Here is a 22,179-nt window from a genome sequence, read left to right as displayed (position 1 = left end):
TAAACTTGGTTGTGCGAGAAGGTGCAGTGCTTCCGCCTACCCTTCCATCTTGGCGGAAGTCCAGAACAATTTAATTTTTAACAGCTGCATATTATTCTAGCAGTTGTATGGATGTGCACAGTTGTTTTATCATTTTCATGTGGTCATAATAATAACAATGATTATCATTGTAATCATCATTTTAATAATAAATAACATTTGCTGAACCCTTATGTGTCAGTCAGTCACTGTCAGATACTAAGTTTTTCATCTATATTAATTCATGGTATCAGTTACCCAAGGAGGTAGATGGTATCCATAGCCTTATGTTAGGTATGAGAAAATTGAAGCATGGAGAAAATAAGTAATTTGCTTAAGGTCACCTTCCCAGTAAGTGGCAGAAACATGATAGAAACCTGGAGAGAATACCTCCAGAGCTACACTAGAGTTAACCCATGCACTATTAATTTTTTTTTTTTGTTTTGTTTTGTTTTTATCCCCTCCCCCTGCCTTTGGCAAATATGCAAATGCAGCAAATAATTTCTTAATACAACAAAATTGAGCATATGTTTATAGTTTTTCCTAAACTTTTTGTGACAGATGCTATGTTTAAAAAGGAGTGACTCCATCATATAAAAGGAGACTGTAAGTCACAGGATCTGCAGGCTTGAAAGGACTTTATAAGTAATTTAGTGGAAGTGCAAAAATTGTGGATATCAGCCGCCATGTTCTCACCTGCTCGCTAACATTCCTAGAGAACTGGTCCAGGGGGTCTTCATGCACACACATGCTGCTGCTTATGTCGTATTTATTTTTTGTATGTGTCTCATGGTCCACATATCACTTTTAGTTCATTATTTGAAAAAAGTCTGCTAATTGTTTAACATACAAAAGATGCCAGTAACAGTGTGGCTAAATTATTTCAGTATTTTAATTTAAAGCTTCTTTTCTCTCAAACAGGAGCAAAATTTATTGGAACTTTCCCCATACCAGACACGTATAATCCAGATGATGATAAAATATATTTCTTCTTTCGTGAATCATCTCAAGAAGGCAGTACTTCCGATAAGACAATTCTTTCCCGAGTTGGAAGAGTTTGTAAGGTAAGATATATTTATTTTATTTAAACATCTATGTATGTGTATAAACAATTACCCATGGAATGTGGAAGTAAAAGTTAATGCCCACTAATTATAAGTGGTAGGATATATTCATACTATTTTATATGTATAATTCTTGAGATCTAAATGGAAAAAGGAAAAAAAACATCTAATTTTTCCAGTGTCACAGTTTAGTTTTCCATGCCTGAGCTGCTGCTCAGTGCGAGTCTCTCAGGTACCCTTCTTTGGCACCCACCAAAAACGGTGGCCTCTCCCTTTTGCTAGCTAGTGATATTCCAGAAAAAAAAATCACTGCATTAAACTCCTAACTCATGGAGTTTAAAACGTTCTTATACATTTAATAATCTTATTTTTAAATTTAAAGCAACTTAATGTAATCCCTAGAGTAATTTACACTCTAAAAATATCTTGTATCTTTATCAAAACACAGATTTTATTACATATCTAAAAGTATATATCTTTACCTGAATCAAATAAGTTGAAAACATAGTTATAGTATTATTATAATAAATAATTTTATAACCTTGATCTAGGTTAGGTTTTGAATTTATTCAGAGATAAAGAGAAAAATGAAATAAAGAGGAAAAAACAAATAAACCAAAAATGCACAATTATTTTGAAGAACATTAAATTAGTTCTTTAATATTGCTTTTTTATGTGCATTACAGGAAAATACAGAAACTCTGAGTCACTTCTATTTTGTGCCCTCAAAGCTCTCATTTGAATGAAAACAAGCTTTGTAGAATAAGAATGCTACTGGATCTACTTTTGACTTTAGTATATTATTTTTTTGTTGGATTTATCTTCACTAAAATAACATTTCTTAAATCGGCAGACACCTTAAGCATAAATTCATTTATTAAGAGGAAGAGCTGTTAAACTAATAAATATCCTCAGTGGGAAGTTTGCTTTGGTCTTCTACAAACTTTTTGTTTTCCTCCCTCTGAGCCTATCACTTTTTTGTGTCAGTCTGAGCCATCAGGCTTTTGAACACTTCCAGGGACAGTAATGCAAACCATCACTGCACTTCAAGGGCTAATGAAAACATGACTTTCGAGTGAGGCCAGCTTGTGAGCACAGAAGGTTCTTTACCTGGAGTCCTAGCCAGTAATGCTATCTCCTACTGATCCCTTCACCCGCAGGGGACAGTTTCTCTAAAAAGCATCCTCATTCTTCCAGCGTCTAAGAATTCACAGTAATTTTCTTGAAGCCTCTTGCCTGGATGAGTGGCCTCTGCTAGTGTGTTGGTGTAGCGAAGCATGCCCTGCAACAGCAGTACCTGCAGCCTGAAAGGCTATCCTGGAGATTGACATCATTTGTATAAGTGAGCCGTGTAAAATATGTCATAAAAGATTTCAAGGGTCACTTTCTGATGAACTTATTTGACAACTGTGGGCTTTGTAAACCAGTGCAATACTTATTTCTTGAAAGGCTTAATCCAATTAAGTAATAAAAATTCATTTATAATGATGAGCAATGTTTTTATCCTACTATCAATATACTGAAAGTTTATCTTAGAGGCGGAGAAATATTTTTAAAAAATTGAGTTACCCTATTTATAAAATTTTGTGTTAAGAATATAAATGGTAGACTTTAAGTACCAGCCAAGGGATACTTTATTTAAATAGTGAACAAACTCCTGTACGAGTTTGAAAAAGCAGAGAGAATTCTAACATTAGAATCTTCTCACCACAAAGCCTCTGAGGCCACACAGCTAGATTTTTGTCATGCTATTGTTTTTGGATAAAAAGCTAACAAATTGTGAGATCAAATAAGGACGTGTGATGGATGAGTTTTCTTTAAAAAAATAATACAATAGAGATTCTCACTTTAGGGTATCTCTACTCAATCACTGTTTTAAGTGAACAGTGTCTTTTAGAATTTCCCTTTAGGCATGTGATCCATTGGTCAAAGGTTTATGACATATGGTTCTAAATGTTTTCTTTGTAATTCTTTAATTGGAACACACTCTGCTCATGCCTTTAACCTTATTTAGTAATTTAGGATTAACATGTGGCAAAAAGTGAGCATTTCTAAGTGGAGACTTCACTGGCGAGATTAAAATTTTATTTTAAAAATGTCACATTCTGCCAAAACCCAAAAAGTTTAGGAAACAGCTACTCAGCATCATCATTGTTGCTGTTGCATTTTTTTCACATGAAACTGTTATTCTGACATTGTTTGTAATATCTTTCTCTCTCCTATTTCATTTTTACCTCCAATGGATCATTATAGGATATTTTTCTATTTTCAACAAATAATAACAGAATGCTTTTCTGCTATGAAACAAAATTGATTTTGAGAGATATAAGCAAAGGTCTAAGAAGGAAGAGATCATGTTAAAGAGAATTAAGAGGTAACTGTAACTAACATGGGAGTCCTTTATATTATTTTTCCACCAGGAATTTTCCAAAGAACCCACTTATTTGGAAATATGCAGGTTTTGTTGTTTTTGCTGTAACTGTTGTTGACTTGTGTTAATTTCTAACTGATAATTTCGGCCCAGTGAAAAATTATTTACAATTTAAGAGCTCCCTACCTCTTCAGCCCCTCAACTCAAGCAAAAGTTGTTTCACTGACTTTTCAGACATATTATTTTCAGACTGAGTATTGTATAGTGACTGGTGGGGAGAGAGTTTTGGAAGTAGGTTGAAATTACACAAGAATGACTAATGAATTATTTACAGAATAAGGGGAATATTTTTACATTTTGTAACCCATTTACTCACTACTTTATTATTTCAACAATAATAATAAAATATAAGTTCTATGCAAGCTGTAGTACACTAGGCACTGGGAAATAAGTGAGCTATTATCCCTTTTCTTTAAAACCTTGTGGTACAGAGAGAGTAATAGAGGTATAAAAGGATAATCCCAATATAAGGTGATAGAAGTCAGAGCTGAGAACTCCACATGCATTTGGTAAAGCTAAGATTCTGGGTCTTAGCAGGAGGCAGAAGGTATTTTAGGCAGCATTGTCACACAGTACATTTTGTTTCCAAAAAAAGTGAAATCTTGTAAGTGGAACTCAGGGGTTGTAAAAAGAGAGCAATGCCATTTGAGGTTGAGGTGCTAAATTGGAAGATAAGAAGTCTCATTTCTATGTCAGGAATTTAAACTCTATGCTTTAGGCAATGAGAAGTTATAAATGTGTTAAGCAGAGAAGTGACATTATAGGTGGTATATATTTAACAATAATTTCAGGAATGTATATGGGCTGAGAAATATTTGTGCCTGGGAGACATGTTAGGTCGTTTCCCAAAGACAGCAGGAATGAAGATATGTGGGTAAGTTCAAAGGTATTTCTGAGATAGCATCTACGTGTAGATTTCTAAAAGGTCCTTAATTTATTGCCACTCCTTTATTGTTTATTGAAGACTAGTGCTGTCTTATAGAACTTTTTTCTGATGATGGGAATGTTCTACCAATGTATCTGTACTCTCCAATAGGGTAGCCATGTGGCTGGTAGTGTTGACATATGACTGGTATGCTGGAGAAAATTAATTTTAATCTTCATTAATGTTAACTTAAATAGCCTTATGTGGCTGGTAGCTACAGTATAAATGTAGACTGCCAAAGCATTCATTTACTTAACATATTTATTGATAATTGACCCTGTGTATGACATAATGCTAAGTGGTAGTTCTATAGTTTTTTTGTTAAAAAAAGACATTATACTTTTTGTTATTGAGCTTACAACCCAGTAGGTGATATATGCATTAAACAATAAAACATAAGTTAATATATAATTGAAAAGTGTGATAAATGCTATAATAGAAAAATCACAGGGTGCAAGTCAGAAAAATGAGTAGGCTTTTGATTGGTTATGGAAGTGGTTTGAGAAAGTGGTTTTTGAACCAGATGTAGAAAATGATTAGGAAATTGTTGGACAAAGGTGGCAGCAGTGGGAAAGAATATTTCAGATGGAAGGGAGAACATGAATGAAATGTCAGAGATGGGTTTTAAAAATCATTTAAGTTATTAAGAGGTGCACTGTGACTGGGCTGTAATGAGTACATAGAAAATCATCACAGTAGTGACTGTTTTCCCCTTAAAACATGCATAACATTTAAACAGTCTTCATAAGCTTTATCTCATTTATAAATCGGGCTGACTGACATCACAGATATTGACCCCACCTGCTGTATGAACATCTGCAACACGTCCCTGTTCTACCAGGTCTTCAGTGCATTTCCATTCTCCCTTCCTCCTACCCCAGATACTTTGATCCTTGCCCTGTAGACCGGGGCTCCTACATTCTTTGTAATTGTGGTTTCCAGATGATAAGTCAGATTAGGAAAATGAAGAGATACATTCTGATATTTGAGACCACAGACAACATAAATTTTATGGGCATAGATTTTATACTTGGATATCGTGAACTTGATGTGGCTGCCATAATATACAGTTGAAAAATATGAACCAGAGGATCAATAATGTCTGGACCCATGAATTTGGAAATTACCAGTATAGAGGTGTTTCTTGAAGTCATGAAAGTGTCTCTGAAATTGTCCAAGAAAATGTGTAGTGCAAGATCAAAAAGAAAGGACAGAGAGACAATGAGATTTAAGAAAGAAGAAGAAAATGTCTACAAAGTCAAATTGAGAAGAAATGGTTTGATAGCTAGTTGGAGAACTGGGCAAAAGTTTTCAGAAGTCAAAGAAAAAAATTCTTGCAAGAAAAAAGCAGTTGTCAGTAAAACCATGCATCGAAAGTAAGTCAATAAAATGATGATTACAAATCCAGTGTTAGATTTGGCAGTAAGGATGATAACTTTTGCCCAAATGATACAAATATCCAACTTGAAATCAGATGTAGATTTGCATCTTGCTACTCTACTTCTTCCTAGCTCAGTGTCTTAATCTAGAAAATGAGGATACCCCTCTCTTCCATGACTCTTACCAGTCAAATGAAGGACTAAAATGAGATCATATGAATTTGGATGTAATAGATGCCAAAGGAGGTATTGGAAAACAAGGGGGTCTTACGTAGATTTTTGTTTTCAAGCAATTAACAATGTAAGAAACTGACTTGTAAATAATGTAAGCACATGGTCCTTCCAAAGTGAATTAAGTGTCAAAAGTCATGTACACATTTACACACATATACACTTCATACATGCACACTTTTGGAGCCAGATTGACATTGCACTTAGGAGTGGAAGAGTGGTAGCATGTGTGTATTGGGACTTTGGGGATAGATTAGTTACCGAAGGTTACTGGAAAGAGCTAATATTTCATTAGTTTTAAAGGTTGAAGTTACTGTTATTATTTTGCCCTAATTTTCAGCAATATTTGGATCTTATTTCTAGATGTCAGAAGAATTTGGAGGCATAGCTGGTGAAATTGTATCAACAATTTGATCAATGCAAATACTGGACAAGAGTGTAGACAGGGAGAGACACTAACTAGTAAAGGCAGTGACTTAGAAGGTGATTCCACACAGGGCTATGCCAATCAATGGCAGCCTCAGGAGAAAAAGTACCTTCACCCAAAAAACCTTTTCTGATTTCATTACACTTATCATTCTACCTGGCAGGACACACTTACCAATGAATGATGTTTTAGTTGTGTTGATACTTTCTGGTCAAACTACTTCCTCGGTGTTTTCATACTCAAGACAAGGGGCTTAGCCTAGAATGATTTCTGAAACCCTTGCCAGGCTCTGTGATTCACTGACTCTGTGGAACAGGCAACATTTTCAAGCACTGAATGGTACACCTTGCACCCTGGACTGCTCTCATAGGTGGTAAATTACTCAGATCCTCTTGGTAAGGCAATACGTGCTGACTGAACCAGCAGGTGAAGGGGCAGGAAATGCACTCTCCCCCAGAATTTGTGTCTATTTACTTTGCAAGTTAGTCCTTGCAGATGCTATTCTGTATGTCTATGCGGGGCTCATTACTGTGCATGTGTGTGTGTGTCCCTTAAAGACCCACCCTGTAAGTCAACATGTGGAAATTCCAGTGAGGCTTGCTTACAACTTTCCAACCCAGGACTGTTTTGCATTATTTTTGGATTCTATTCATTTTTGGAAGCATTGTCCATTAGCTTACTTATGCTGGCCTACACCGGATTCCAGCTGTAGGTTATGCCAGGTTTTTTTCCCTGCAGTATTTCCTTTGTCCATGCCAGGAATCCAGTTGGATAGCCCTTTCACATAACTTGCCTACAGGGCTAATGAATAGCCCTTTGCCTCCATTCCACTGGCATTGTCTGTTTTGATATATGGTCCTATTTGGACAATTACTGCCTTTGAAGATTTGTGTTTTTAGGCCGATGACACTTTCCGTATTTATTGATCTCCACCAGGTTGTGGGTCTCTTTTTTTTTTTTTTTTGCTTACTTTCAGCATGTCACTTACAACCTAAATGAGAGATTTAGGGCCCACGATTTACAGATGTGCTTTTGCTCCACTTCCATCTGTTTTCCTGTCCAAAATTTCTCGGCGAGGGTTTATAGGGCTGGTTTAGCTTTTTATTTTTAATTTAGTGCACTCTGATCTTACCTGAAAAAGACTGCCTAATATGTCTGGATTTACCTAATTTTAATCAGTTAAATCTTAGAAACTGAATTTTTTAACATTGCATGTTACCCAAGTCCCGCATTTTAAATAATTTTTACAAGTTTTTAAAGCAGTTAGAAAAACATGTTCTCCATTTCTACTCTCCAATGGCAAATCAAAAACAGTCATCTCTAAACACTAGAGTTCTTTTTCAAGAGAAAATTACATTTTGCCTTGAGAGCCCCTACAGAGTTGATCGCTTTAAAAACTACTGCGTTCAATACCTGTCATACAAGTTTTCTGTGCTTTTTCTTCTCTCCTTTGTCTGAGATTTTTGAGTTTGAATAGTTGTGTTTCTTCTACTATTAAGGTGTTTCAAGACTCTTAGAAAATGAAGAAGAAGACTCACTATTTTTTTTCTTTGCTTTTATATTTTAGTGGTCAGAACTTTTTGTGGGCATTTCAATAAAATAGGTGCATGACACAGAGTTATAGCCTATTACAAAAGAAGACTCATAAGCTGAAAAAGCAAATGCAGCATAGTTCTCTGATTTAGTGCAGTGGGTATAATTCACTATCTTTCATTAGTTCATTTAATGTATTAAACTATCCTATTTAATATAGCATGTGGAATGACCTTTAGAAGACTCTTGAGATTCTATTCCGAGTTTCACTTATTGTTTCTCTCACACTGTGATTATAATTTTAAGCTTCTACATAGGCCATCCCGTTTGGATTATTCCCATTATTTATGCATATCTATATAGACCATCCTTGTTAAGTTTACAGAGATTCTCAAATCTATTCCTAGTAATAACTCAGTGAAGGTTGAAGCAGCACAGAGAAGAGCAGATTGGACAGTTGGTCTAAAATGTTGGTCAATGTGATCATATCTCCAGTGTTCCCTGGTGCAAATGTGTCTTTTGGCCACTTGAAGGCAAATCTCAACACAAGACCGTTTCAAACCTGCTAGGTACAGCTGTTATTCTAAATAACATATCAGATAAAAATATGAATGGTGTATTAAAATATGACAGCTATTAAATAAAAAACCCAGGAGTATTAAATTGCCCTTATCTTACTTGTTAAATTTGCCAAAAGGGTCAACTATGTGTTTGCCTTAGTATGACAGTTTCAGTTATGGAAAATATTTTTATTGACTTAGATGACTGTAAGTTTTAGGTCACATTTCAAAGAAACATGGGCAGAGTTGGTTCAAGTAAAATCTCTGAGATGAAATGTCATCGATGGGTAAAACTAGGGGGAGGGTATGCAAAAGATGCTGAGCATGGTTTCAAAGTATCTTGGCATTTCTGCACAAAGGTGCAGAAGAGCAGCATTAGGCGAAATAAGTAAATTTGAAGCATAGGAGAATTTATCAACTCCAACTCCGGCATTAAACTTTTTTTAGTAAGTACTTAAGGTGTGTGATTCTCCATTGTTTATTGATTTGAAAAGCCTGGTGTCCTTCAGCTTAAAGTTATTAGTGTGGTTACACATTTCTGAATGCACATTCACATTTTAATAGAATATAACATGTTCACAAATGTCTTGGAGATTTCACTGGTTTATAAAATGTTTAGGATTTAAGAGCATAGGAGCTGATAGCCCATCATTACATTTGCCACTAGCTTCTGTTTCCCAATATACAGGGGAAAATGGTGATATTTATAAAGTGCTGAGAGCTCTTCAATGAGGACAGCATACATAGATAAAACCGTGTCTAACAGATGAACCCAGCATCATGACCCAAAGGTCAAAAGACACACTCAATAAAAGTTTATGTGTGACAGCTTATAGCTACTTTACATGTCTAGGGAAGATTTATAAGTACAGAAATTTGCTGGGACAGTAAAAGGAAAAAGGAATCACCAGTAACCTGCCACACGACCAATCTGCCCGTTAGTACTTACTGTGATGGGAAGATCATAGTATTTCATAATGTGCAGCCATAATCCAAATGACTCAGAAATAGTGTGAAGTTGCTGAAAGATTGTACATTGTTTCATTTAAATTTTTTTCTTTTATATAAATGACTTCAAAATTTAAAGAATGTTGAGAACATATAAAAAGCTATAGGGAATAAGAAAGCAGGGGCCCTTTTCACTCACCACCCAGACTGAACCCCTGTGGTCAGGCTTGTTTACATTTAATTTCTGTGTTGCTTTCATCTGCATCTTCGTGTAGAGGATGTCGAGGCTTTTGCCAATCTGACCACAAAGAAGCTGTGATAAATAGAGTGGAGACACATAGGAGTGAGGGGTGACTAAAAGCTGCTGATTCTGACATCTCAATAATAAATCTATTGTGTCAGTGAGAGGTTGTGTTCTTTAGAACTTCACAAAAATAAGCAAGGAGGTGACACTTTAATACAAAAGTGCTTAAGTCCCTTTCAGCCCTCTTCTGGGCTTCAAGTTCTCAGGGGGGATTCTGTGGATTTGCAAACAAATCCAGGGACTGAGAGCTGGTCAACAGTCAGCCAACTGACACTTCCCTGCAGGAGAAATACAACTCCTTGTGAATTGAACTTTGCCATCCAGGTCATGCTTCTGGATGTCCATAAGAGTTACTATCCAGTCATTAAATGCTTATAATCCATGCCCCAGAGCTATTATCCCCCAAACCATACTTGTTTCCTTGCTGACAGCAGGTGGCTTTCATCTCTGACCTGGATTTTTAAAAATCTTTTTATTCCTTGAGGGGCCAGGGGATACGCCAAATGGGTAGGCCAAATACATTAGAAGATTCTTTTGTTCAAAGGGTTGCAATTTCCATTTGTCAGGTGAAAAAATATGAGAATATGGCATAAATCCCTTTTCTGTCTGACAGATTTGAAGCTGGTAGAATGGTTGGATTTTTTTCATGGTTTGTCTTAAATGTGGGTGGTAATTACAATTAGAAAGAGGGACAGTGTTTGAAAATGGACATACATTGTCACTTTTATCTATTAAAACATTAAAAGAAGAATGTGACTGTTCCTTTTTAAGGTGAAGTGGTGATGTGTACATCTGTTAAAGGAATATCACTAAGTAAATATCTGTTCTATCAATTTATTCACTTAGCAAAATAACTTGAGCAGCTTCTCTGAGCCAGGGGTGAACCAAACATAGTTCCTGGCATCATATTCATGATAATTTATATAATTATTTGCATATATTGAACCATCACTATTTTGGGTATTGCTGATTCTCTCAAAATATACAATTAGGCAATGAAAATTTAGTAAATATCTAAGTATGTAAATGAATACATTAAAATAAAAATTTTAACTAGCCCTCTGCTTAGTACAACTAGGCTTTGCCAAACAAAACACATAAAGGCTAGGCATGTGAATTTGAAAAATTATAAATCAAGGGTAATGTGAGAGATAAAGAGATACAAGGTAACAACTTACCTTGTATTTTTAAATTTGTTTAAAAATGTCTTTCTTTTTGAATAATTCTAGGTAACATGTTTTCTCACTAGAATACTGCTGTACATTAACCCACAATTCATTATTACATTAAGAGAAAGCATGAATATTTCCTCAATTCATATTAATGTCTGGGTATATATTTATTAAACAATCTGAGGATATTAACATTAACAATAAAAACCATATCTAACTGAAGCTGCCTTCAGTATGCATATATATGACATCATCCAATAGCTAGCTGACACACAGATTGTTTTTATTGAGCAACAATAATAGAGCACTATATACAAAATATAATTTTAAGAGCAATTATGCACATGTTTCTAGAAAGCTATTTGATAAAATATGTTATATCTTTACTTTCTTAAGAGAAAACTCATTTCACATCTTTGCTAATTACTGTATTTTTTAGTAATTCTTCACTGTGTACTAAATAACATAAAGATGCTTTGCCTGGTAGCAAAACCTTCCTTGATCTTACCTCAATTTAGTTTTATAATATTTTCCTCCACTATTTTAGTTTAGCCCATTTTGTATCTAAACCAATTTGTCCTGGTTCTTCATATACGTTCTGAATTATTCCACCTATTGTCTCCCTTTCCCCCCAGTTTCCAGCGCTTAGAATATTTCCTGAACTGATCTTCGCATGTCTGAACCTACCTGTCACTTTAAAGACAGTATTAAATCTAACTCTTCAGTGAAGCTTGTCTTCAATTTCCCACTAAACACAAAATACAGGGCAGACTCCAATTCTTTGGTACTTATCTATAGTTTTTCTATACTTTTCTAAAACCTTTTTCAAATTTATCTCACATTTTCATTAATCACTAATTATTAAATGTGTTTATTAAACCCTGGGCAAGTAGGGTGTTAGTGGCATATCTGGGGTAAATGTTGGGTTATAAAATAAAGGAGTAGATTTTCTGATGAGTATTAAAAACTTTTAGAGATTCAACTAGTTGTCATTTTGCTTTTTATTATCACCACATGTCAGCAATTCTAAACAGTAGCTACCAGAATCTTCCAAGTTCTAAATAATTGTTGTGGTAACCATGTGTTTCTGTTATGTATGTATACGCATATATGTATAGTCAGGCTCCAACACACATGAACTCAGCTGCATACATGTTCTAAAAGTAAGTTCATAATGACTTGGAATCATTTAAAATTTAAAACAGTGAGACACAGTGAAAACTGTGAGGTGTGATATCTTGTTTGTTTAGTGCACATTTTAGTTTGTAAGTGAAATATTTTCTTTAATTTAGATGTCTTTAAATTGCAAAGTTATTTTTTTAATTATTTGGTTTAAACCTAAAGAACAATTCAATAAAATAATTATTAGTAAATATAATTACTAAGTAATAATGAAACAGAGCCATTACTGAAAATAATTCTGTTGTTTAGCAGATGGAGGTGTAAAATATGATTAACTGTGGGTGTCACAGTATATATACCCTTGTTATTAGGTACTGAAGCTATAATGACTGCTAGGGTATCTGGCCTCAAGGGCCTCAATCGCCTTTTTAGCTCTCCCTCAAATCTAAGAATTCTCCAAAATTTGCTCTGTTACTATCATTATAGCTTCTTAAAAACTGGATGTCCATAATACCCATTTTAATACTAAAAAGGGTCTTTTTCCCCTCCCCTCTTTCTTCAAGAATAGCAACGATTTATATGACTTTCAATTCTCCTGTTTGAAGTGGTCATTTAGATGATTTTTTTCTAATTTAATTTAATTTTCAGAGATAAAAGAAGGCCTGGGAAAGCAGTTTCTAAAAATTCAGACTTGGAATTTGACAGTGAACTTTTTATTAACTTTACAGAACAAAAATTACATGAAGTATAAAACTTTTTATAGTGTTTATATTTAAACAATGTATTAATAGAATAAGTGGCCCCAAATTAATTTTTAAATAGTCTCATTTTATTTATTATAAGCATAGCAGATCTAGTTGATTCAAATAAAAAATCACATTAATTTAATGTTTACAGGGACATACTAAATTAAAAATAAAGAATATGTCTTTTATGATAAGTCATTTAATAGTGTAGTCATGTTAGTTTGAATGACAGAAGAAACTGTAAAAATTACTAAAGGCAGGGAAGATTCGGTAATGAAAAGTGACAAATTCAGGCTTATAATTCTGAATGCAGTTTTTCAGCAACTATCACATAGAGATAGGGGACGATTAAAATAGTCAATGTAAGGAAATAGAAGAAAATCACAGAAAAAATGAAAAAATAAGAGATTTCTACCATAAGATTCAAGACATGAAAGGGAAATTCAGACTTGAACTAGGAATGCTAAACTAAGCCTACAAGGAAGCACATTATCAGACCAGGAGAAAACAAAGGTAGAAACAGTCTACTGAAAATCTATAGAGAAGAGACAAAAGGATGACTGGTATCTACAAAGAAGATTCCTATGTGAAAGAATCTGCAATTCTAGAAAGGGAAGTGAAAGCTGCCCTGAAAATATTGGGACAAAATAAATCACCAGGGTGATTTATTTATCCCACCAGATGGGATACCATAGAATTATTTCAAGCCACACAAACTGAATTTGTCAAAATCTTAACAAAAACATGTCAAGAAATATGGAAAATGAAGCAGTGGCCTGCAGACTAGAAATGTTGAATATACATCCAATCTTCAAGAAAAGAGATGCCATGGGGTACAGTAACTACAGGACCATTGCTGTAACTTCCACAGAAGTAAAGTGGTACATAAGGAGGTGCAAAAAAAGCTTCTCCATTCTAGGAAATGCCACATGTTCAAGCTGGATTCAGAAAAGGAAGGGGCACTCGAATCGCAAGCATTTTTTTTGATGCTCGTGTGCTCCAATGGATTTCAGAAGGTTAGTCTATGTTTTATGGACTACAGTAAAGCCTTTGACTACATCAATCATGAAAAGCTCTGGGTTGCTCAAAAAAGAATGGACGTGCCTCAGCTTTTGATCATCCTGACATATAACCTGTATTGTGGACAGCAAGCCACTGTCAGGACAGAATAAGGAAAGACTGAACAGTTTCCTATAGGCAAAGGTGTCAGATAAGGATACATTTTATCTCTGTATTTGTTTAATCTGTATGATTAAACAAATAAGAGAAGAATATATAAGAAAGAACAAAAATAAGAACATATAAGAAAAACTGGGCTATACTCAGAGGAAGGAAGAGTGAAAATTGGAATATCAATAATTACAGATATGCAGAGCACACCATCTTATTGGACCGAAAGTTGCAATGATTCGAAATGACTTCTGATGAAAGTGAAAGAAGAAAGTGCCAAAGCAGGACTGCATTTGAACATCAAGACAACAAAAATCCCACTACAGAAGCAACACACAATGTCAACCTAGGCAATGAAGAAACTGAAGTTGTTAAAGGTTTGCCTTCAGTTTTTTCAGTCATCCATTTAAATGCAGATTGTAACCAAGAAATCAAGATAAGCCTGAGACTTGGAAGGACACGATAGAAGAATTAGGAAAGAATAAGAAAAAGATGTGTCAATAGAGACCAAGGCTAAGATCATCCACACCCTTGTTTTTCCAGTTACTATGTACAGATGCAAAAGTTGTATGAAGAAGGCTGATAGGAAAAAAATAATGCATTTGAAATATGGTTGAAGTGGAGTTCTGTGGATAGCTGGAACTGCCAGAAAGACAAATATGTGGATCCAAGTCTGGAACATCGCTGGAGGCAAAGCCAGCAACATTGAAACTGTCCTACTTTGGTTCATCATGAGAAGGCAGGGTTGTCTGGTAAAGACAATGATAGTAGGGGAAATAGAAGGCAGCAGGAGAAGAGGAAGACCAAATGTGGGACCGATTGACTTCCTAAAGGAAACCATAGTCTGCAGGAGCTAAGCAGGGTTGCTGAGGGCAGGGCTTTGTAGTCATTGCTCATTCATAGGATCTCCAGGAGTTGGGCCAACTCAGTGGCATGTAGCATACATAATAGCCCTGTTTATTCAGTGTAATTGATTCAAATGCTTATGTTTTACTAAGTATCTAAATAAAATTTTAATGAAATGTTTCAGAGTAAAATAAAATATGGAAAAACAAGATTGCCTTTATATGTATGTTACTATATGTATATATGTTTTTGTTGCCTTGGAGTCTAGTTAGTAACACACTAAGTTTGGAAATTTTTTTATATTTCTAAGGATGCAAATTGTGACCTAAATCATATGCAAAATATACAAGTCAGTGCTAGCAGTTACACAAGTGCAATATGCTAAACGTTTCACATATATCTTTCCTTTAGTCATCAAAATAATCACATTTCAAAGCATTAATCATATTTTATCTGTGAAAAAACAAAGAATTGGAGAAGTACACAGCTTTTTGCAGGTCACTGAGCAGACATTGGCTGAGACAGGAGTGGACTCCAAGCCCACCTTGTGCACTACGTGAAGCTCTGCATGCAGACACTTATTCAGTAGAGGCACGCCGCTACACTGCGTTCCTTTAGCCATAAGAAAAACATTTAATGTTGAGCGACAAAACTGTCTTTCTTTCATTTTAACTTTCAAAGACTAAAATGTGTAGGCTCTCTGTCTTTGTAACTATGATATTTGTAAGACACTGCCCGTAATCACCACCAATTTTACTTGGTGATAGAACCTGAAGGTAAATCTGAATCTTTATTTCCTTTTTTTCCCCCCAGAATGATGTAGGAGGACAACGTAGCCTGATAAACAAATGGACAACTTTTCTTAAGGCCAGACTGGTTTGCTCAATTCCTGGAAGCGATGGGGCAGATACGCATTTTGATGAGCTTCGTAAGTCACATGTTTCATTCTTCTTAAAAAAAGAAGTATTCCTGCCTTATTAATGCAGTTTTTTTTAAATTTTAGCCCCCAATGCTCACTAATGTAGCCCAGTAAAACTTACAGGAGTGGTTCTCACTAACTTGCACACACAAAGAACACGGAGGTGCTCTGGGTCTGGGTGCCCAATGGATGAAGCAAATCCTCTTTGTCAGTACCCTCAAAGTTAAGAGGGAAACAAAACTACAGCAAAAAGACAGAAAGATAGGAGCTCTGGGACTACAATGCCTCCCTTCTTCATGTAGTCTCACTTTGAAAGGAGCTCTGTCTATGTGTGGGTAGAAGGACCTTGGGTTCCTCATTCTGTGGATGCCCCCTGCTGGACAGTTCGGAAGAGTTGGTGAAGTCTGTCTTTCGGAAGAGTTGGTGAAGTCTGTCTGTCCAACTTGTAAATAACAATACATACTCAGAGAATCGTAATACAGTTTCTTTCCTTCACTCTCCCTCTTTACTCCTCTCAAGGCTAATTCTAGAAGGAACTTCTTCGGTTTCATATATCTTCTTGAACTTGTCTTTGTGAGCAATATAAAAATGATTGTATCATCGATGATTTGGTCAGTATTGTATTTTACAGTATTAATATCTATTCAGTGTACATGGATGATCTCTAATGCTGAATATAAACCTGCTCACATCTTAAATAATCTTTTAAAAATATTATTTACACACATTTTAAAATCAATGTGTCACAAGAAATTACACAAGTAATGGTGCACAAGTACTTAACTTATACAGCGGTTTTCATACTTTTACCAGAAAGGTAACTGAATGACGAGTAAGTTGATAAAATTGCAGGATAACACTGTTTTACTCTGGTGGATAAAAATAACCTATGTTTTTAATTTCTATTCTATGTGAAATCACATACTCCTAATTGGAAATAGTCATGGAGGTTAACAAGCAAATTGTCCCATTTATAGTAGGTGATTGAAGTAGACATCTAAGAGGTTAAATGTCCAGCTCCATGTCACATAGCTAGTAAGAAAATCAGTCTTTTACCCTTAATTTATTTTGTAATAATGTAATGGCTTTCACTGTTATCTTCATTTTATATACTGTTTAGAGTTTCAGAAATAATGGATTATTAAAGAAAAAAGCAAACATGTAAACTCGAAAGGTAAAACTATAGTGAATCATTATTTTTTCCCATTAATAGAAGATATTTACTTACTCCCCACAAGAGATGAAAGAAATCCTGTAGTATATGGAGTCTTTACCACAACCAGGTAAGTTAAAAAATGCTTGTAATTCTTCTAGAGACTTGTTTTATATAACTAAGAAAATACTGTTATATGTTCTTTTGTCCCTTCCTTTTATGTGAAATAATACACAATTTTTCTCTTTCACCTAGTGTTTCCTAGAAATCTTTTAATATGATTCATATCATGTCTCTTTGTTCTTTTTATACCAGCAGATCATCCCCTATGTCATTTGCCACAAGTGATTTCAATAGTCCCCTGTACAAAGACATTTCCATCATTTCCAGTTCTTTGCTGGTACACACAATGCCTCAGTGACTAACCTTATACATATGCCACTTACTGCATGAGCAGGTACAGCTGTGTAGTTATTGTAGTTAACCTCTCAGACTAAAATTACTGGGTACAAAGGCATATGCATATACTGATCATAATAAATATATCAAGTTTCATGACATGGAGGTAGTACTCAAGAAATGCATGCCTCAGTCTTTGGCCAAACTGTAATCAGGAAATGGGACACTCTTGACTTAAAATGTCATCACATGCTATTTTATTTGTGCTTCCTCATTATCCTGTGAAGATGGAAGTTCAGCTGCTCTTATTACTGTAACACCACTGCTCTACTAATATAGGCAAAGGCAGTTTGTATACTTGCCATGGAAAGAGAAACCGGTTAGTAAAACTGGGGCGAGAACTAAATGTGCTTTCCTAATTTTTATCCCTGTATCTTTTTCTTCTTTATGCATAATACTGTTCTGTACTTGTCATTGTATCTCTGTGACTTCCCTGAGAGTGTTGCTTGCGTTTATGGAGCTTTCTTAAAGAATATATGGATCTGACTTAATTTTATTTAACATTAATTTTACTTAATTCAGAACATACATTGGGCCATGCCCAAAGTGCACCTTTATTTCTGTTACATATTATTGCCTATAGTACATCTTTTGAAATACTTTGCACTTTTTTTCACAGCTTTATTATCAATCTTTATCAATGTATATTAATATTAGTATTGGAGATATTGGCAGTATTGCTATTGGTATTAGAGAAATGGTCTTACTCATTTTGATTAAATTATTAAGTACTTTTTAGAAGCAAATTATAATTTCATTTATGTGATATTATCCTCATTTATATATACATTATACTTACATACAAACTTCAAATGTACTGTTGGCTTAGAATATATTAGAAAACAATGCTCGTTGGTTCATTATAAGAGAGAACATGTGGACATTTAAATATGAAAATGAAGAAGATAACCTAAGAAGCTGCTACTTTTGGCTCCATTTTTTTCTGCTAATTTATGTCTGAACTAAATGTCTACAAGGTACAGGAAGAGCAAGTGCCTGTAGTTACTCAAGTTACGTATCTCAGCCCTACTCTGCTGGTGTCTGTCCATTCACAGAACTGCCTTTGAAGTCACCGTGTGTTCCGTTCATGAGGCATAGATAGGTGCCAGGGAGATGTAGCCCCAAGATAGTTCTCTTTTTTCCTACCATTTTCCTGCCCACACAGAGTGTGAAGTTACAAGTCAGCTCCTTCTTGGTGTACTTTATAACGTTATTTGTAATGCCGCCCTGAACACTGAGGTAATGTTGGGATGTATGTCACAGCCTCTGTGTAATGAGAATGTGTAACTAATCTGCAATAATAGCAATGTCATTGCACAGCAAAGCATGATGCAACATCCTTAAAAAAGTCATAGGCAGGTCATGGGACTTTTATGAGAATATCACCTCCCTCCCTAGCAGCTCATTTTCTCCCAGATGCCTGTTTACTGTCAGCTCCCAATGTTTCCAATGAATGTCATTCCAAGAATATCAATGAGTAACTTAGTCCTTCTAAGAGAATTTTTAGCTCATATGTGTAGCACTGAGATGCTATGTCTCTCAGATCATAAAGGAGGACCTTATTTTTAAGAACAGAAATCACCAAAAGTTTTAGATCCAGAGAAAAGGTATTTTAATTTTCAGAAATAAAACAAAAATAGAACATCTGATGGCCACGTTCACAGCTTTCATCATCAGCTGGCAAAACTTTATCAAATTCCCATGGAGCTTTTCTGCCTGTTAATTGTATGTGCATCGATCCTGTGTAATTATTATTAATTTTAAGCATCAGGTAAGTTACATAAGTGTACTCAAATTCGAGAAAGAACAAACAAGATTTTTTCAGCATTTTTAAATTAATAAAAACTATATGAGGAAATAATAGCCAGTATTTATGGTCATTCACTCACTTTAAGAAAACCGACACATAATTACTAATTATGTGTCTAAAATATTTCCTTTTTAAAAGTAGGTAATGTACTTTTTTATTTTGTAAGTTCTTTAGAGGTATTATGTTATAATAACTTCAAATAAAAATCAAGAGACTGTGGATAAACATCTCTTTTCTACATATTTCTTTTTATCCTCAAGTTTTTCTAAGAAATTCTTATTCATGCATCAATTTAGACACCACCTACTCCCTGAACACTTACCAGACAGGCCAGCATCGGGCACCAGTTCGTATGCTGCTCAGTGTACTGTAATTGCCTGTAATATAACTGTTAATATGCTCTATTCAGGGTTACTTCACTGTAAGCTCCTTGACACGTACCTACATTTTTTCTGCAGCACCTATCATATTGTGCTCAGTGAGTGTCCAATAAACGAACCAGTGAAAGACTGAATTATGTTGCTTTCTTCCAGCTCGATCTTCAAAGGCTCTGCTGTCTGCGTGTACAGCATGGCTGACATCAGAGCGGTTTTTAATGGCCCGTATGCTCATAAGGAGAGTGCGGACCATCGCTGGGTACAGTACGACGGAAGGATTCCGTATCCCCGGCCTGGCACTGTATGTATCTGACTTCATAATCAAACAGTTTTCTGAAGTCCATATTCTCTTTCTAAATCTACTGTAATAAACTATGTTCTTCACCACAGCAACAAGTACTGCAGTTTTTAAAACTGTTATTTATTTATGGTGATGTTTTAGCATTTTCATCCTTCACTGAAGCTTAACATTTTTTTTTTAGTATTACAGCAAACAGTGGGCTATTGTAAAGTGCAGGCTATGCAGAGAATATAGTTTTTAATCTTCAATAAATCTACAGAATCATCAAAATGATTTAGTATTTAGAATGACAAATATTCTAAATAAGAAGGAAATGCCAAATATTTATTCCCCACATAGAGCTCTTTATATAGCTAGAGTTTCAGTTTCTACTTTTAAAAGACATCAATTATAAAGATTCATTTAGATTATCTTTTTTCTTGATATAAATTTATCTTTTTTTTATTATACTGGACCTTGAAATAATATGCATATTTTAGATGGGGAAAAGACCTAAATCAAGGGTGTCCAACCTGCAGCCATGGAACACATGCGACCCAGGCTGGCTATGAATGTGGCCTAACATAAAATCATAAATTAATTTAAAACATTATGAGTTTTTTTGGTGCTTATGTGTTGCAATGTATTTAATGTGTGGCCCAGAGATGTCAAAAGGTTGGACACCCCTGGTAGCTCCTAAAGATTCCTACATCCAAAATTTCATTTAAATATAAATCATGATTAAGACACAGATGAAACAAGAAATATGTTTTAGAGTTTATGAATCTGTTTTAAAAAGAGCTGCAGTTTAAAAATCAGTGTGTGTACTTCAAGCAAAGAGAACAAAGCAAAGACTTCCACTTTGCTTTGTTGATGTGATTAAAACAGTTTAAGTTTTTAATAAAATATTTTAAGATTGGTAATTGAATCAGTATTATATTGTTCAAATTCAATATATATTGAATACTAAATATTATATTAAACTGATATAAAGGAAAGTGCCTTTTTAATTTAAGATTCAGTATGAATATTTCTAAAATACTTGTTTTAGATTCCTGAAATACTCATCAAAATCTCTGAGAAAAAGTATTGACTTAACCTGTCTAATTCTACAAAATTTTGCCTTTTCATACATTCATTCCTAAAGGGGAAACAGCTGGTAGCCAGGCTTTTCTTAATTCTCTTTTCTTCGTTCTGCTATGTAACCTAATTAAATTTGAAAAACACACTTTACAACCGTGTCTACGTCCTTCATCATGATCCCTCAGTATAACTATGTTCCAGAGATGTTTCTGGACTAATTGTAAGGTAATCACAATTTCTGTGGGAATACTTTTTTTTGCAAATAATGTTATGCTATTCATGATTTCCTTTATTTTCTTTGTACATCCAAGCTGTACTTGCTCGTCTTATTTTTATATTTAACAATAACATACAGGGTGGATATTCTTCTATAGGTTTTACAAACCTTAATTTTCACAATGACTCTATGAAGTAAGTTCCATTATTATTAATGCTGTTTTACAGATGAGGAGTCTCAGGCACAAATAGGTACAGTAACTTGCTTAAGATCACAAAGCCAGTGAAAGGTGTGGCTGAGCTGGAAACTCAGACACTGAGGAGGCAGAGTCCAAGTTCATAGTCCTCGGACTAAGATACTATATTGAAGACTTTTAATGTTAAAGTATATTTATTTTCCCTTTCCATGGGAAGTCTTTTACTAAATATGCACTAGACACACACACACGTATATAATGAATGTGTTACATATATATGTAAAAGAGGGAGGAAGCACATATTATTTTATTGTATACAATAATATATATTGTATATAATAAATATATTAGTACATGTATTTTATATATAATAATATATGTATTATATGTATCTAACTCTGGGGAAGTTTTATCATACTAGAAATCTGAGGTTAACTGTCATAGGTTGTCACATTCTGAGCTGTTTCTACATGACTTTGTTTTAAATAATAAAGATGGTGATCATTTAGGCCATTAAAAAAAGACTTTTTAATTATCTGGATGTTATAGGAGAAAGAAGTTGGGACTGAAACCATTCACATTAATTTCAGAAAATTATTTGCATACCCATATATATAGCAGTTGATTCTTATGATACTAAGACATTGAAACTATTGAAACGATCATCCAGATTCTGTTAGGTTCCAGTAAGACTGTTGGTCGGAGGTGCTGCAGAGGTGGCTGCTGCCGTCGCTTCCCTGCTGCGGACTGAAAGAGCCGCAAATGCCACATGAAGCAAACAGACGGTTCACAGGTCATGTCCCTCTCCT

At 34.7% G+C, this 22,179-nt stretch overlaps 1 protein-coding gene across 1 annotated transcript in view; it reads left to right on the top strand.

The window, feature by feature from the left end:
• The window catches only part of SEMA3D (semaphorin 3D), a 200,374-nt gene that overhangs the window by 143,101 nt on the left and 35,094 nt on the right, over nt 1–22,179 (top strand). Inside the window, exons 8-11 of the mRNA XM_037129036.2 lie at nt 940–1,082; nt 15,690–15,804; nt 17,009–17,078; nt 19,751–19,895. Of these exons, the coding sequence (XP_036984931.2) occupies nt 940–1,082; nt 15,690–15,804; nt 17,009–17,078; nt 19,751–19,895 (473 nt within the window). The remainder of the gene's footprint in view (nt 1–939; nt 1,083–15,689; nt 15,805–17,008; nt 17,079–19,750; nt 19,896–22,179) is intronic.

This window comes from Artibeus jamaicensis, unplaced genomic scaffold (genome assembly GCF_021234435.1).
Source record: "Artibeus jamaicensis isolate MK-2021 breed Jamaican fruit bat unplaced genomic scaffold, CSHL_Jam_final contig_787, whole genome shotgun sequence".
Taxonomy (NCBI): domain Eukaryota; kingdom Metazoa; phylum Chordata; class Mammalia; order Chiroptera; family Phyllostomidae; genus Artibeus; species Artibeus jamaicensis.
The sequence above is the reverse complement of the archived record's forward strand: the minus strand, read 5'-3'. Positions and strand labels throughout refer to the sequence as shown.